At 37.6% G+C, this 17983-nt stretch overlaps 1 protein-coding gene across 1 annotated transcript; it reads right to left on the reverse strand.

The window, feature by feature from the left end:
- Positions 1-240: 240 nt before the first annotated feature.
- LOC131536655 (mucin-3A-like) lies at positions 241-16737 on the reverse strand. The gene is made up of 7 exons (XM_058769705.1): positions 16584-16737; positions 16165-16494; positions 15280-15369; positions 15105-15203; positions 7240-7292; positions 4930-7114; positions 241-376 (listed from the first exon to the last, which is right to left on the reverse strand). The coding sequence occupies exons 1-6, from the start codon at positions 16735-16737 to the stop codon at positions 6605-6607; spliced, it is 1236 nt and encodes a 411-aa protein (XP_058625688.1). The 3' UTR covers positions 241-376; positions 4930-6604.
- Positions 16738-17983: the final 1246 nt, after the last annotated feature.

The raw sequence follows: 17983 nt of genomic DNA on the forward strand, positions 1-17983 counted from the left end.
TAACCATCAGTTTCTGAAGACTCACCTGTTCATATAACACTGGATTAAACTCTGTGATTGAGGACGACAGCAGACCTGCGCAACACACCAGCGGTAGTTAAAGTCCTCTCCACAGCACACCAGTATAGTCCTTGATCAGTTGATCTCAGGTCAGTGATGCTGACGGTGAAAACTCTGGCCGTCGTGTCGTCAGTCAGAGATAATCTCTCGTCTTCAGCTGGAGATCCTGATTTAACCATGATGTTTCTAAGTCCAAAGATACACTCGCCTTTACAAAAATACTTTGAATTTGACTCATATCCAGATTCATAGCTGCATCTGATGTCTAGTCTCTCTCCTCTGAGTCCTGTGACTGTTTCTGGAGCACCAACAACAACTGAAAACAGAAACATCATTATATAGAGCTGTTATGTGTGAGCAAGAGATATCAGAACTGAATAATAATGTTTAACTATAATCACTGAATCAGCATGCAGTAATAAAAAACATGAAAACATGTCAAACTCTGCACAAAAGACCTCCGAGTCTTGAACTCACCTGTACAGATGCTGGAAAAGACGAGCAGAACGACACACACGCTGAACATTTTACTGTAATATGAGACCAAATTCTGTGACAAACGTTACAGTCTTTCTCTTCCGAGCTGAGTGAAGAAATGCAGCATCATGTTTCCTTCCCCTTTCTGTCTCTTTAACCACATCCAGCTTTAAACAACATCTTCTCAATGACACTGATCTTATACCAAACTGATTCACAACAACATCCCATTAACCTTGAGTTTCCATAAACATTCCCTGCTATCTCTTATTCATACAGACAAAACAGTTCATTAAACCCCATAATCCTAAAATTGAACAATAATGGAATTGCATAAGCAAGAAAAACAAAAATAAATATGAACTATAGAAGCATAATAAAATTAATAAGTAAATAAATGAATAAATGTTAAAAGACTTAATGATTTAAATGATAAATGATAAAAATAATCAAATGATAAATTATATAAATGTGTAATGACTAATGATTATATGAATAAATGATTATAAATGAATAAATGAACAGTTTGCATTTGAGGATCCTCAGAACCTTTAGTGCCATACTGGGTTTCCACATCTGTCACTTCTGCAGCTGTTGTAGATCAGTTTAATCAAGTACTAAAATTTCAAACACATTTAGATTCACCCTTCTGTTATGTCATACAGTGCCTTGCGAAAGTATTCAAACCCCTTAATTTTTTTTGTTTTGTCACATTTAATGTTGCAACCTTATGTTAAACAGCTTTAAAAAAAAAAAAATAAATTCCACATCAATCTACACTCCATACACCATAATGGCAAAGCAAAAACAGAACTGTCACAACTTTGTAAATTTATAAAAAATAAAACACTGAAATAAGTACATTGCATAAGTATTCATACCCTTAACTCAGTACTTAGCTGAAGCACCTTTAGAGCCTCAAGTCTTTTTTTGTTTGATGCGACAAGCTTTGATCATCATCATCTGGCAATTATCTGCCATTCTCTCACCTGTTCACCTCTTAAGCTCTGTCAGGCTGGATTGGGGCAGATGCACATTTTCAGGTTTCTCCAGAAATATTTGATTGGGTTCAAGCCCAGGCTGTGGTTGGGCCACTCAATGGACATTCACAGAGCTGTCTATAAGCCACTCTTGCTGTGCTTAGGGTCATTGTCCTGTTGGAAGGTGAACCTTCTGCCCAGTCTGAGGTTGTGAATGCTCTGGACTGGGTTTTCATTAAGGTTATCTCAATATTTTGCTGCATTGAGCTTTTCTTCTTCTCTGACGAGTCCATGCCGCTGAAAAACAGCCCCACAGCATGAGACTGCTACCAGCACACTTTACTTTTGGCATGGTACTCTGCAGGTGATGATCAGAGCTGGTTTCCTTCAAACATGATGCTTGGAATTCAGGTTAATCAGACCAGAGAATCTTGTTTCTCACAGTCTGAGGGTCCTTTAGGTGCTTTTTTGCAAATTCCAAGTGTGTTTTCATGTGTCTTCACTGAGGAGAGGATTGAGTCTGGCCACACTGCCATAAAGCCCAGATCGGTGGGGTGTTGCAGTGATGTTTGTCCTTCTGTAGGTTTCTCCTATCTGCGTATATGATCATGGAGCTCGACTAGAGTTACTATCAGGTTGTTGATCACCACTCTAACCAAAGCCCTTCTCCATCAGTTGCTCAGTTTGGCCAGGAGGCCAGTTCTAGGAAGAGTCCTGGTTGTTCCAAATGTCTTCCATTATGGATAATGGAGGCTACACACTTCTATGAAACTTCAATGCAGCAGATTTTTTTTTCTGAACTCTTCCCCAGATGTGTGGTTTGATGCAATCCTGTCTCTGAGCTATACAGGCATTTTTAGTTTTAGTTTTTTTTTTACTTCAGGGCTTGGTCTTTGCTCTAATATGCATTCTCAGCTGTTAGACCTTTTATTAAGACATGTATGCCTTTCCAAATCATTCCCACTCAATTGAATTTGACACAGGTTAACTTCACTCAAAGTGTGGTAACATTTACAAGCAAAATGAATACTCCTAAGCTAAATTTCAACTGTCCCAGATAAGGGTATGAATACACATGCAATGGAATCATTTAAGTTTTTTATCTTTAATAAATTTGCAAAGATGTTAAAAACCGGTTATTTACTTTGTCGTAATGGTGTATATAGTGTAGATTGATGTGCGGAAAAAAGTAATTTAAAGCAGTTTAACATAAGGCTATAACATAACAAAAAGTGAAAAAAATGAAGGGGTTTGAATTCTTTCACAAGGCACTGTATACACACACACACACACACACACATACATATATGGCTGTGGCCAAGTGCAATGGATTCTATTTACACTAAGTGAAAATAGCAGTATATGTTAATGATATGCTATTTACACTATGTTAAAGTAGCAGGATTTTCTGCTATTTATACTACTTATTGCAAATAGTGGCAATTATCTGCACTTCAGTATTAGTACATTATAAAACAGTATGCAATAACGTATTGAGTGTAAATTATAATTCTAATTTAAATTATTAAATGGATGCAACCTCATTGGGATAATAAAGCCCTCCCTACACCTACCCTAACCAATACTTTATTTTCAACTTTTTGATTATTTCCTTAGCTTTCCTATGAGCTAAATGCCTTTCCGATGCGATATGAGATTTGAAAAGGGAGAAAAAAAGTTTGGCAAAACACGGTCTCGAACTCGGGTCGATCACGTCAAAAAGCATGCATTTTATGACATACGCCACTGGAGACACACACTTATATACGTCTTTTATAGTATTGACTATTCCAATCACATTTTGGTGGGCAGATTTAGTGTAAATAGCTTCTGCCAATAAGACGGGATATTTGCACTTAGTGTGAATAGACACTCCGTTTTGTTATACAATATATATAAAACAAAACTCCCTGTTGAACAACTTTGCAATACATTTATTTTCATTAGTGTATTTGTGCATCCTGAGCTGAATAGGTTTTATAATCAATAGAGAACAAAACTATAGATTTGATATAAATATGTACTTTTAATAAACACTTTACTAGAAAAAAAATGCTGTATGAATGCAATAGTAGTTTCCTCTGCTGGACAACACCTGCCACCTTGTGGGGTATTTTGACTTGAGTACTGTGCTGTTACAACAGTTATGTGTCTGACAAAGCAAATTAATAAATATCCCTTTGTAACATACAAGATCAAGATGATAAACATTCCTGACACATCACTACAGTTAGAATTAATAACTGAACATGATAACTAGAAAATTACAAAATACTTAAATATTTTTAAACAATTAAAAATATTTAAGTATTTGTTTCAGCTGTTTAAAATGTAAGAGTTTGTCCAAATAAACCTCCTCTATGATGACTTTAGTACCATGGACAGTAAATCGTTGCAGGCTGTAGTGATCCAAACATGTTATTTGTAGACGGTCCCTCAGATGAACGACACTCCATAGAGGTAAGCCTGTTTATCAGCGTCTTTAAAACGTCGAGTTCTACAGAAAAATGTGTTCTGCTTTGTGCTCATAGTAGTCGGTAATGATAACTGACCGAAATTAGCCTTTTTTGATGCAGATTAACAAAGTTATTGAACGCGGAAGTCCGAATGTGCGAATATGAAACCAACTTTACCCAAGTCAGTACAAGACTGGTGAAATGTGCTAAAAACTGCACTAATACTGCATCCAGAGGAGCACACTTGATGAAGTTAAACAACTACAGCGATACTGCGTCTAAATGACCAACTAATGCTGCAACACCAAACACTGTAGAAATATACAATTACCATATGCAGAACAAAACTTCTGCTTTTAAAGTGTCCAGATCTGCACTTCCTGCATTTACACACTGCTGTAACTTTAATATTACAGTATCTAAACAATAAAAACAGCTATTTGCAACACTGACAGAGACAATGTAAGCTGGGAAATGAGTGTGAAATGAAATAACGATATACAACAATATTTAGCAGTCATTTAAAAATGAAATTAAGAGTAAAACACAATCACTGTCCCCTGCTTTACTCTGTGTGCAGTTTGTCATTGAGCAGAACAGCAACATTATTCCACACAAAACCGCACTTTTACCTGCAGAGACTGCATTAATCAATGTTTATAAGGAAACTTCCTCTTTTTAACTGTGGTTTGTGGTTTTTCTCTGTTAAACAGACAGAACATCTAAAATGAACCTGCTGGTAAACCTGTGTGAACAGAATCAGGTCTCTTACAAACATCAGAGATCACTTTCTTTGAACAGTCAGGAAGCATGATTCAAGACACACCGTGATCTGCTGAATGGAAGCTAGCTGTGATTTTGATTTCATTCTGATGAATATGAGTGAGAAAGTCATGTGTACCTGTAACATTGATGTTGTGGAGATCATCACGAGTTTGAGAGTCTCAGTTACTCACCTGTTAAAACTTTCAGCTTCACTTCAGTGTAGAAATCTGTACCGCGATGGATATCAACTGCACACTGGTACGTCCCAGAATCCAGATCACTCAGATCTCTGAAGGTCACAGTGAAAACTGCTGCTGTTGTGTCGTCATACAGAGAGAATCTTCCAGAATCAAACCATTTATCTTTCTCTTTAGTTCTTATTCTTATTCAATGATCTTCTCTGTTGTTGTATATTCAGTTCTTCTGAAGCTCTCGATGTGTGTTCAGATGAGTTTCGAGTGTTTCTTTCCTGGTTACATGTTTAACATGAACTGATGAATGTGAGAGACGCCCACTTCCTCTACATCTGCCACAGATAGAGAGGGAGAGAGAATAATAAATCGGGATGTGAAAATAAAATGATTGACACGCATCCAAAACAGCAGCGCTTTCTATGGCAACTGTGAACAGTTTCTGATTGTGTCACGAAGAACTCTCAAATAAAATAGATCCAATTGCAGCTTTTATTATAGGCTAGAGTCCAAGAAGTACTCCACATTGGGGCTAAAACCGAAACATAAGCAAAAAATAATCCACAGAGGAACCCACAAAAAAAGAGAACTGTAAACAATAATCCAGCAACCAAACACACTGAGAACAGGGTATAATCAAGGATGGACTAATCAGTAAAAGAAGTACAGCTGTGAATGATGATCATGAGTGCAAGGGCTGATGGGAAACAAAGTCCAGATCCGAAAAACAACAATCCAAAAAGAGCGTCCTCTGGTGGCTGGCATGGGCACTCCAGCAACTGGTTGTGACAGATTGTTTCATTATTACTGGTATATGGTATATTACTGTGAAGATATTACACTTTAAAATTCTCTGTATTTTTACATTCATCATTTACGTTCTTATGTAATTTAAACAGCATAATCAAAACTTATATAACAATGTTAAACATATTAAGTGACTTCATGTTCATAGTCACCAGTTGAATAAAACCCAATATATTTGTTTGAATGACTCTTTTACTCTTTCAGTTCCTTCAGTGAATCTGGCCTCCACAGGGACTCCATCAGGAGACAAATACCAAACACATCAGATTGAAACGAAAGTGAAAGAAATAAAGGCAAAGTGAAAGTGTTGAGGATTGAGAGTCCAGCGGCTTCCTCTAGTGTTCAGATGAAGATCAGCACCACGGACAGCAGCTCAGATTCAACACAGACACAATCACAGTCAGTCCAGCTGATTACATTACATTTCATAAAACATTATGATGCAGAATAACTGACCTTCAAGAGCTGTGTAACTGAAACATAAATCAAAACATAATGCAGTTTATGTGGGCAGATGTGAGCTGCTGCTGAGTTTGTAAGAACAAGAACATTAGTTACTGATGTGATTTCATGTTAAAATAATAGCAATGTGTTGTTATAAAAAACAATCATCTTTTATTTTGTTCATAAATACACAACGTATTGAGAAAATAACATAAATCCCTTCAGCAGGTGCAACGGTTGTGTTTACGGAGCAAATAAACTGAAACAGTCAATAACTAACATGTATTCACTGGCTCATAACTGCATGATATAATAGACATTAATGTGAATACAGATAATTGTTGAAGGAACATTATCAGGACCGTCTGTGTCATTCAGACCCTCAGTAAATACATGACTGAAATACATGTGGACTTCTGTGATGTTACCGTGTATTGTAAACTCTGTTAGTAGAACCAGAGGGGTTTATGGGTAATCCTGGATTAGCATACATTGTGTCAGTAGAATCAGAGGGGTTTATGGGTAATCTTGGATTAGCATATATCGTGTCAGTAGAATCAGAGGGGTTTGTGGGTAATCCTGGATTAGCATATATTGTGTCAGTAGAATCAGAGGGGTTTGTGGGTAATCCTGGATTAGCATATATTGTGTCAGTAGAATCAGAGGGGTTTGTGGGTAATCCTGGAGTATCATAGATTGTATTAGTAGAATCAGAGGGGTTTATGGGTAATCCTGGAGTAGCATAGATTGTATTTGTAGGATCAGAGGTGTTTATGGGTAATCCTGGAGTATCATAGATTGTATTAGTAGAATCAGAGGGGTTTATGGGTAATCCTGGAGTAGCATAGATTGTATTTGTAGGATCGGAGGGGTTTGTGGGTAATTGTCTGTGATTGTCTTCTGTCTCCTCGTAATCACAATGATAATGAGAAACCTGGGGAGAGAAAGAAGTTTTACATATTTAATAATAATTCAGTCTTTCAAAAATCAGATACTACAATTAGTTCTTACGTTTGATCAAAACAAACATATTTTTTAAATCACATTAATTCTACTGACCGCGTCACTGTTTGCTGGTGTCATGTGAGATCTTCTGGATGAGGAATGAGCTTCTGTCAAAAATAAACAGATGAACGAAATGTTTTACCCATGTGCATCATATCACATCTCAATACATATATTATTTTCCTTCATACATGATTTGACATTATCACATCTCTATGAATGTTAAAGGGGTGGTTTACTGCGATTTCACTTTTTTCATTTTAAATAGTGTGTAATGTTGCTGTTGGTGCATGAACAGTATCTGCAAAGTTGCTGCGCTGAAAGTTCAACGTAATCGGAGATATCGTCTTTTAAAAATCAGGAAGTTTAATGCCTACAAAAACGACTCATACGGGACTACAACGAGATACTTCCCAGGTTGCATACGTAATAAACCCATCAAACCCCTCCCTCCGGAACATGCAAAAAAGGGGGCAAGGCCATGTTCTGCGGCTTTGTCGAAGAGGAAGAGTTATAGTGGAGAGTTGTAGCCATGCCGTCGAAACTGTGTTATTTTCACCCAGCTGTCAGGTCTTCTGTGTTCGGGCTTCCTACGGACGCTGTAGTTCGTCAACAATGGTTAAAATTTATGTTTGATTATGTTCCTGACAATTACAATCGTACTTCAGCTCTCTGTGCTGCGCATTTTACGGAAGACAGCTTCCAGAATCTACACGAGTTCAATGCCGGATTCACACAGAAACTATTACTAAAACATGGAGCGGTTCCAACTTTAAAACCAGAGGCAGCAGTTGTTGGGCCACAACCTGTAAGTAAGATTTAATCATTTTAAATGTATTTGCATGTATAATTTCAGATGTAATGTTTTAGTTTTATCAAGGTCGTAAACAAATGCCAACGCTGGCTTTAGTAGCCAGTTAGTTAAATGATGTTTCGTGTGTCTATGACAAACGCGTACAAACATTTTGGACCCGAATTTGTAATTATGTACTAATTTTGTAAATGTATTTTCCATGTAGGCTATACATTATGACGTAATTTTTCGATTTGATCAAGAACGTAAACACAAGCCAACGCTGTTTGATTATAGTAGCCAGTTAGTTCGATGCTATTTTGTGTGTATAAGACAAACGTGTACGAACTTCAGAAAATTATATGTAATCACAACAGCAAACTTCCATTCAGAAACGTTTTGGATGGCTGCGTAACGCGAGAACCCAACGAGATCTGGTGCAGAATCCAAAATGGCGGCTCCCCGCTGCTAGATTTCATTCAATTGTTTTTTTTTCCTATCTCTTTTTCTTCAAAACTGGACTATAACGCTTTGCAACCTGGATTACCTTGAGGGTTATATCGACACGCATTATAACAGACTCTACAGCACCATGAACAAGGACAAACCAGACGACAACAAAAAAAGTAAAGGCAATCTCACTCCAAACTCCAAAAGACCCCGTCCTGATTCACTATCCAGCACAGGTACAACACCATCCACATCACCTAAATCGCCGTGCTACACAGAGGTAAGCGCCATTCTACTCTCCATTGAAAATAAACTTTCCTGACTTGACGCAAGGATCGCGCTAATAGAAGTAATACGCAAGGACTTTCAAGAACTACGGCACAACTTAGAATTCAGCCAAGAACACTCTCACCAAAGAAAATAATTTTTTAAAGGACTCCGTTCACTCTCTTACTGATCAACTCACCTCCGTTGTCACACAAAACAAAGCCATGAAAGAGAACATTCTGGACTTACAATCGCGAAGCATGAGGGACAATTTAGTTTTCACAGGCATTCCGGAACAAACCCCAGACGACCCCGAACAATCAGTAAAGGACTTCATGATAAAACAGCTCAAATTACCATCTGAATCTGTACAGGATATCACTTTTCACCGCGTGCATCGGATCAGATCCCAGAACAGCAACAACCGCCACGTCCAATCATCACAAAATTCGAACATTATAAACAAAAAGAACTGGTTCAGAGGCAAGGCAGACAACTCAAAGGCACAAACTACGGACTCAACAATCAATATCCAAAGGACATTCTCGAGCGTCGAAAACATCTCTTCCCAATCCGAAAACAAATGATGAATGAAGGAAAAAAGGCAATCATCACTGTGGACAAACTTTACATAAATGGACAGTTATACCGCGATAAAGACATTACCCCTTGCCTCTTCTGAACTCTTCAGAAATATTAATTTCCCTTCCATAACATGTCTTCTATCAATTTTCTAACTTGGAATGTTCGTGGGATTGGTTCTCAGGCAAAGAAGGTCAAAGTCATGAATCATTTAAATAAACTACAAGCGGACATATGCCTTTTGCAAGAAACACATCTATCAGATGCAGATCAGGATAAAATTAAATCATCAAAATACAATCATTTTTTCTCAGCTCAATATTAAAATGCAAACTCCTCTTTGTTTTGTATTATAAGTAAAAACATCTCATTTATTCATAACACCACTGTTATAGACCCCGGGGGACGTTTTATTATTATAAACATTTCAATCGATAATAGCCCAGTTACAATTGGTAATCTATACGGCCCAAACACAGATGACCCATCTTTTTTCAAAACTTCTTTTCCTCCATTTCAAATCTTTCTAATTGCCCAGTCATAATAGCAGGTGATTTTAATACAGTTCTCAACCCAGCAATAGATAGATCTAGTTTAATAATAAACGCATGTGGCAATCTGCAGAAACCATAAAACAGTTCATGAGTGATTTTGGTCTTGGTGATAGCTGGCGATTACAACACCCAAATACTAAAGAATACTCGTTTTTCTCACCAGTCCATCACTCATATTCCCGCATTGATTTCTTTCTCACCAGTAATTCTATTATATCAAACATTTCAGAATCAAAGATTCATCCAATTGTCATTAGCGACCATGCCCCAGTAACATTAAAATGGAACAGAAGTGAACCTCATAAACCTGCTACCAGATGGCGTTTTAACATCTCTCTCTTGAAAGACCCAGATTTTGACAACTATTTTAAAAGAGAGTGGGCATTCTTTCTAGAAATGAATGACACCCCTGGACTGTCTCCCTCTCTTCTGTGGGAAACAGGAAAAGCAGTACTACGAGGGAAAATAATCTCATACTCCGTTTACAAAAAGAACAAGAAATAGAACTGGAACAGAAAATTAAACAACTTCAAGACATCAGTATAAATAACCCAACAGAAGAAACCCAAAATAAATTAAGAGAATATAAACTTAAATTAAATGCAATAATCAATAAACATACTCAATTCCTGATTCATAGGCTCAGACAAGAAGAATTTCACCATAGTAATAAATCTGGTGAATACTTGGCAAATCAAATAAAACGAAACAAGGAAAAAGCAACAATCTCAGTTATTACAGACCCAGCAGGAAAACTCACCAACTCACCGGAAGAAATTAACCGAATTTTTCAGAATTATTATAGCAAATTATACTCATCAGAAAAAGACCCAAATCAATATGACATCAACTCATTTCTCAACAGTATCAATCTGCCACAACTAAATGAACACCAAAGAAACAGCCTAGAATCACCCATCACACAAGCCGAACGTCTTACAGCACTACAACACATGCCTAATAATAAAGCACCAGGTCCTGATGGATTCCCCGCTGAGTTTTACAAACACTTTTGGTCCACTTTATCACCACTCTTCATCAGAATGTTAAATGAGTCACAACAAAAATTAAAACTCCCAGCTAATATGAATACTGCCACAATTACACTTCTTCTCAAACCCAATAAAGATCCAAAATTACCATCAAGCTACCGTCCCATTTCTCTGATCAATGCTGACATTAAAATCATCGCCAAAGTATTATCTCATAGAATAGAAAAGGTCACACCATCTATAATACACCCAGATCAAACGGGTTTCATTAAAGGTAGATTAGCATCCACCAATACACGCAGATTATTTAACTTAATGTACTATTCTTCAATTCAAAAAGCAAAAGCCATCATAGCCACTCTGGACGCAGAAAAAGCTTTTGATAGGGTCAACTGGAAATTCCTGTTTTCCACATTAGAGAGGTTTGGTTTTGGGGAGTCATTCATTAATTGGATTAAAATTCTATATACATCACCTTCAGCCACTGTCATCACTAATGGACTAACACCACGTAGCTTCACACTGCACCGGGGCACTAGACAAGGATGCCCACTCTCTCCCTCATTATTCACCATTTTTATCGAACCGTTAGCAGCAGCCATCCGCCAAAACAGCTACATTAAAGGAGTTCAAACACTAAACATACAGCACAAAATCAGTCTTTATGTAGATGACATATTACTATATTTACAAGATCCCTCTTCATCATTACAAGAAACAATTAAACTTATTGATTCATTTTCTCACATTTCTGAATATTCAGTCAACTGGAGTAAATCTTCTATTCTCTCATTAAATCACAATAGCTTGGATGTGACATCCCAGACATCACCTATCCCTCTATGCACCAATCACATCACATATTTAGGCATTAATATTTCCCCCAGGCTGTCAGAGCTGGTTAGTCTAAATTTCACCCCATTACTCAAAACAATAAATGATGATCTTCAACGCTGGATGAAATTACCATTATGGGCAGAATATCGGTAATCAAAATGACTATACTCCCTAAACTAAATTATTTATTCTCAATGATCCCAACACAACCCACCCTCGCCTGGTTTAAATCTTTAGACTCAAGTATTACCAAAATTTACTGGAAAAATAAGACCCCAAGAATTAAACTATCTACTCTACAGAAACCAAAAACACAAGGAGGATTGGAAGCACCACATTTCTACCACTACTCTCTGGCTAATCAGCTTTAACAGATATACAAATGGATTCACCCAAACTCATCAGAAAACATATGGCTAGATATTGAGCAAACAATCTGTAAGGATATTCTAATTTCAGATTTACCATTCTACAGTCAGACAATCAAAAAACACCCCCGTTTTAAAGCACCAACTATAGCAGCAGCTCTGACAGCCTGGTGGAAATTTCACCAAATAACAAACACTCCTCTTGCTCCATCTAAATACACCTCCATTTGGAATAATCCAGATTATACAGTTAATAAAAAGCCACTTAATTTACACACATGGGCAGAAAAGGGCATCACACAACTCCAACACATCTTTCATAGAAATAATCTGGCCTCATTTTCATATTTGGTCCAGGAATACGGCATCAGGAGTAATAGTTTTTTGGAATATCTACAAATCAAATCATCTATCCAATCAAAAATTAACATTCAAACCATTAATCTAGAACTATCACCTTTAATCTCAGAGTTAATTAATATATCGTCCTCAAAAAAACTACTCTCCAAAATATATAGAATAATATTAAAATCAGACAACACATTAAGTTTACCACATGCTAAGTGGGAATCAGACCTATCTATTGCTCCTGATGCCAATTTCTGGACACAAATCTGCAAAAATATCTACTTTATGACAAAAAATGCCAACTTGCAACTTGTACAATATAAAGTGCTTCACAGATTTCACTTAACCGGACAGAAATTGTTTAAAATGGGATTCACTTCAGAAACATGTTCACATTGCACCCAAAATGAAACAGATACATATGTTCACGCCCTTTGGTATTGTACCCCAATTAAACATTTTTGGGAAAAGGTCATTGAATCACTATCGGTCACTGTGGGATGTCACATCCCAAATTCACCATCAGTTTGTTTACTAGGTGATATATCCATAATCAGTTTAGACAATATAAACAGTCAGTTACTCCTGGTGGCGCTAGCTATCGCCAAGAAAATCCATACATATCGCATCCTGGAAAAATCTACTAATTGATTATATCTCAATGGAAAATCTATCCTGTTCATCTCATAATACAGTAGAATTACACCCCTTCTGGTCATCTCTCATTACCCTCCAGCAGTCATAAATGACTCCCCGCCGTCTCCCTGAGCTATCGCTTCCACTGCCACTTGCCCTGGCTGGTTCTGACTTGCATACCACACTTTTTTTAATGCACAACATATCAGCTGAAAAACACACACACAAAAAGCAGCAGCATCCTTCCCTGGTACCCCCGTTGGGGTGTGACATGGGCTGGGGAATTAAGTTCTGATATGTCGTAGCCACGGTGGGATCGGAGGCACCCCCCAATTATTAAACATTTATTAATTTATAATCCAATATTAATATTATCATTTATACCTGCCCTCTTCGTTGTACTCCAACCCTCCCCAATTTTGATGAAATCATTATTATTATTATCATCATTATGATTAACATTATTATAGTCATTATTGTTGCTAATAACATTTGTTGTCTCTATTATTATTATGACATATGAATGCAAATACAGGAGTTAATCAGAACGGACTCGTAATGTTGGCCATCAGTATGTTTGTTTGTCCAATTGGTTCTACATTTTGGCACATGCAAATATTGTCACCTTATAAACTCAGTGTTTTTTTTTGTTGTTGTTTTTTTTTTCTCTGATTTGTTTTGTTTATTTTTTTCTCTTTGTCTTATATGTTTGGTATATTATGTATTTGGTACATGTAAACATTGTCACATTCTTCAGAAAAAAAAAAAAAAACGTTTTGTAAGAGCCGTGCTTGCAGAAGTTCTGCTTGACTCTCTTCATTACCACTTTCTGGGTCTGATTCTGGCTCAAACTGATACGGCAATATTGACACCATTATTTACATTTGACTGGAGCACATGCAACTGTCGCCCGTGAAGGTTATGGGCGTGAAGTTTCCGGACAATGTGCAGTACGCAGTTTAGCCAATCACAACACACCGGCCCAACTAACCAATCTGAGCCATCGCCTGTTTCTGAGGGAGTGGTTTCAGAGAATCAGGAAGTCAACCGGTCGTTCAAATGACGGAGGAGAAAGCGGCTTACAATAAAAGGTGAAATATATGAAAAATAAGGCGTTTTTTAACAAACGAAACACGAAGACATGTTATATTGCACCCCATAAACACAATCAAGCAAAGAAAAAAAGCAGTAAACCTCCCCTTTAAAGGGGTCATCGGATGCAAAATTCACTTGACATGTTATTTGAACATAAATGTGTTATAAGTGTGGGTATACATCCATCCTGTAATGATAAAAATCCACCCAGTGTTTTTTTTTTTTTTTGAATCCCTATGTTAAAGTCCCCTTTCTCAAATCAGGCTGTTCTGAAATTCCTTTCAGAATGACGTAGTTCTGCACAGACCCCTCCCATGATGACAAGATCGCTTTACCTTAGACCCACCCTGAGTGAGCTGAGAGCTGTCCGACATTGTGTCGACTCCGGTGCAAGGGAAAGACAAGATGTCTCTGATTAAGCGATTGAGGTGTTTTGTTGTTGGATGTAATAATGAATATAGCAGTCGTCATTTACTCCCGACATCTGAGCCGCTGAAGACGCAGAGGATTAAGGTTACTTTCGTTTTTGAAGGGAATGCTCTAATCCTCGATCTACATAAATGCATCTATGTCCGCGTGAATCATTTGTGATCCAGCTTCATCTACAGAAAAAATGAGTATAAAGGTTTTTTATGAATCCTTGCAAATCATCTTAGTTATCCAGTTTCGCGGCTGAAGTTTACAGTCTGCTCGTCACTCCAGGGAAGAGAGGGGCGGGGTCAGCAGAGCTCATTATCATTTAAGGCAACACAGACTAGAATGGCTTGATGAAAACAGCTGATTTTGACAGGGGGGAAAGGGTGTTTTTTACACTATGAAATTTTAACAAAAGTATGTTATACATTTTTCATTAAGACCATAAACAATCATATCAACTTGCGGAAAATGGGCTTCTGATGACCCCTTTAATGTACCAGCTTGAGCAGTGTAGGAAATATGTAAAATAACTAAAGAGAGTGTAAACATGTAGGAGTGTGTAAAGGAGCAGGAGTTTTACTGTGAGATTGATGCCTCCTCCAGAGAGTGACGATCACTGACAGAATCACAGTGAAGATCAGAAGAAGAAGCAGAGACACACTGATGATCAGAGAAGAGCCTGAACACACCAGAGATTCACTCAGTCACTCTGAAGATCTAAACTGACCGACTGACAGAAATATGGGAGTTTGTACCTGTTACAGGAGACACAGATGATTCAGCTGATGAGAAAGATGGTGGTAATAATGATGACGACGATGTAGATATTCTGTGAGTGTTTGCCTCTGAAACACAGGAAAGCCAGTGTCAGTGAGATGCGGGTATTTTCTCACTCACTCGTACTTCACTTCCTTTTAAAGATGCTGATTCTTTTCACACATTACTGAACCATCAGACATGTTTCCTGACACACAAACCACAAACTGCCAACTTAAAATAAAAGCATAGGAGATGCTGGTTTGTGTTTGATCAGCACTGACATGTAACGCTGACGAGGTACAAGACTGATGAAATGACTCAGAGAACTGCTAAAAACTGCACTAATACTGCATCCAGATGAGCAGACTTTATCAAGTTAAAAAATAAATAAATAAATACTACAGCGATACTGTGTCCAAATGACAGACTAATGCTGCAGCACCAAACACTGCAGTAACACCAAAACAGAAAACTACAAACTGCTGCTGCTTTCAAACTGAGTCCAGATCTGCAGATACTGAACATTTAAAGAATGAAATGAAGAATAAAACACAAACACTGTCCAAACTCTGTGTGCAGTTTCTCATTGAGCAGAACAGCATTATTCTACACAAAACTACACTTTCAACTGCAGTCATGAGCAATTATAAGGAAACTTCCTCTTTTTAACTGTGGTTTGTGGTTTTTCTCTGTTAAACAGACAGAACATCTAAAATGAACCTGCTGGTAAACCTGTGTGAACAGAATCAGGTCTCTTAAAACATCAGAGATCACTTTCTTTGAACAGTCAGGAAACATGATTCAAGACACACTGTGATCTGCTGAATGGAAGCTAGCTGTGACTTCATTCTGATGAATATGAGTGAGAAAGTCATCTGAACCTGTAACGCTGATGAGGACTCGTGTGATGAAGCTCTTGTGTCCTTGATCAGACTGAACTCCACACCAGTATTCAGCTGAATGTTGTCGAGTCACATGACTGATGGTTCCCGTCAGGAGCTGCTGCTCTCTGTCATCATACAGCTGGATCTGTCCCTCAGCGCTCCATCTTCTGCTCTCCTCCACAGACGTCTCTTCAGCACAGAGATCAGATCCAGATCTCCTGCAGACAAACTTCACATCAGCACTGTGGGATTGTGGGTATTTGCAGCTGATGTTCACAGATGCTCCTGCAGCAGCTGAGAGACTGATGCTCTTCTCACAACAATCAGCTGTTTGAGAGTCAAATCAAGTTCACATTAAACAACAGATTCATCAGTTCACACAGAAACAAATGCATGAGTGAATGAAAGCAGCTCACCGTCACTGATGTTCAGGTGAAACTCAGAGAAGAAACTGTAGTCTTCAGAAGCTTCGACTATAATCTTATATTCTCCAGAATCGTTCACATTCAGTTCTCTGATAAACATGTAAGAGACGAGCAGATCTGTCGTCTCGAACAGAGAATCGGTCATGTGTCCATTCTGCTGCTCTGTTAGTGTTTATTAGAGGAAAACATTGATGTTCTCCAGTTTTACAGATGTATTTCTCATGATTCTTGTATTTCATCTCATATTTGTAGTTTATAATGACATTTCCTCCTGAATATCCCGTCACAGCACTGATCTCTTGACCTGTTGAACACAAACTCAGATATCAGTGTGAAGATGATGATGTTCTTGATGAAGAATGACATTTCATCTTCTTTCATTTCCTCTTCATCACTGTATTTATACATTTGTTCTTTATCTTTGATCATTTGTCATTTTGTATTTAATTAAGACATCTGGTTGCTTACTCATTTTATGTGTAAATTTATACTGCAAGAAAAAAAAAAGTCCTGTTATTGATTTTCTGATGTTTTTTTAGAGGATTACATGTACCCTACAAACCACAGTAATTACAGTCAGTGTTGAATGTGTTGATGTTGTGGAGATCATCATGAGTTTGAGGGTCTCAGTTACTCACACTGAAGTGAAGCTGAATGTTTTAACAGGTAAGGATCTTTACTGAGATGGATATCACACTGGTATCACACTGCACACTGGTATGTCCCAGAATCCTGTTCACTCAGATCTCTGAAGGTCACATTGAAAACTGCTGCTCTTGTGTCGTCATACAGAGATAATCTTCCAGAATCAACCCATTTATCTTTCTCTTTAGTCTTGATGAGGTCGACACAGCCTGGACTCTGTCGTCTACAAAAATACTTCACTTTGTCTGTATATTTTCTATCATATCTGCATGTGATGCTGACTCCTCCTCCTGAATATCCCGTCACACTGATGGCGCTCAACACACCTACAACAAACCAGCATTAAAACACTTTAATATATTTATGAGACTATACAGAAATGAGTTTTCTTCAACTTTTTAACATCAAAATGAACTGAAGTTAAAGTCTCTGTTGTGTTTTTAGTGATTTACTGTGAGTTCAGATTCTCACCAGGAATCATCAGCAGAGTGAAAGTCCAGATGATCTTCATTCTTCTCTCTTATTCAATGATCTTCTCTGTTGTTATTCAGTTCTTCTGAAGCTCTCGATGTGTGTTCAGATGAGTTCTGAGTGTTTCTTTCCTGGTTACATGTTTAACATGAACTGATGAATGTGACAGAGACACCCACTTCCTCTGAGAGAGAGAGAGGTCTGACAGAACTTTATTTGAAAAACATTTTATAACAATCTTCACATTAACTCACATAATATAAAATTTTAAAATT

The sequence above is a fragment of the Onychostoma macrolepis genome, chromosome 01, assembly GCF_012432095.1.
Source record: "Onychostoma macrolepis isolate SWU-2019 chromosome 01, ASM1243209v1, whole genome shotgun sequence".
Classification (NCBI taxonomy): Eukaryota; Metazoa; Chordata; class Actinopteri; order Cypriniformes; family Cyprinidae; genus Onychostoma; species Onychostoma macrolepis.

Coding starts and splice junctions, on each gene's coding strand:
- LOC131536655 (XM_058769705.1), bottom strand. CDS start 16,737: ATGACCGATTCTCTGTTCGAGACGACAGATCTGCTCGTCTCTTACATG. Junction 15,370..16,164: donor AGTCCTCATCAGCGTTACAG/GTTCAGATGACT, acceptor CCTGTGTTTCAG/AGGCAAACACTCACAGAATA. Junction 7,115..7,239: donor CACCAGCAAACAGTGACGCG/GTCAGTAGAATT, acceptor TTCTCTCCCCAG/GTTTCTCATTATCATTGTGA.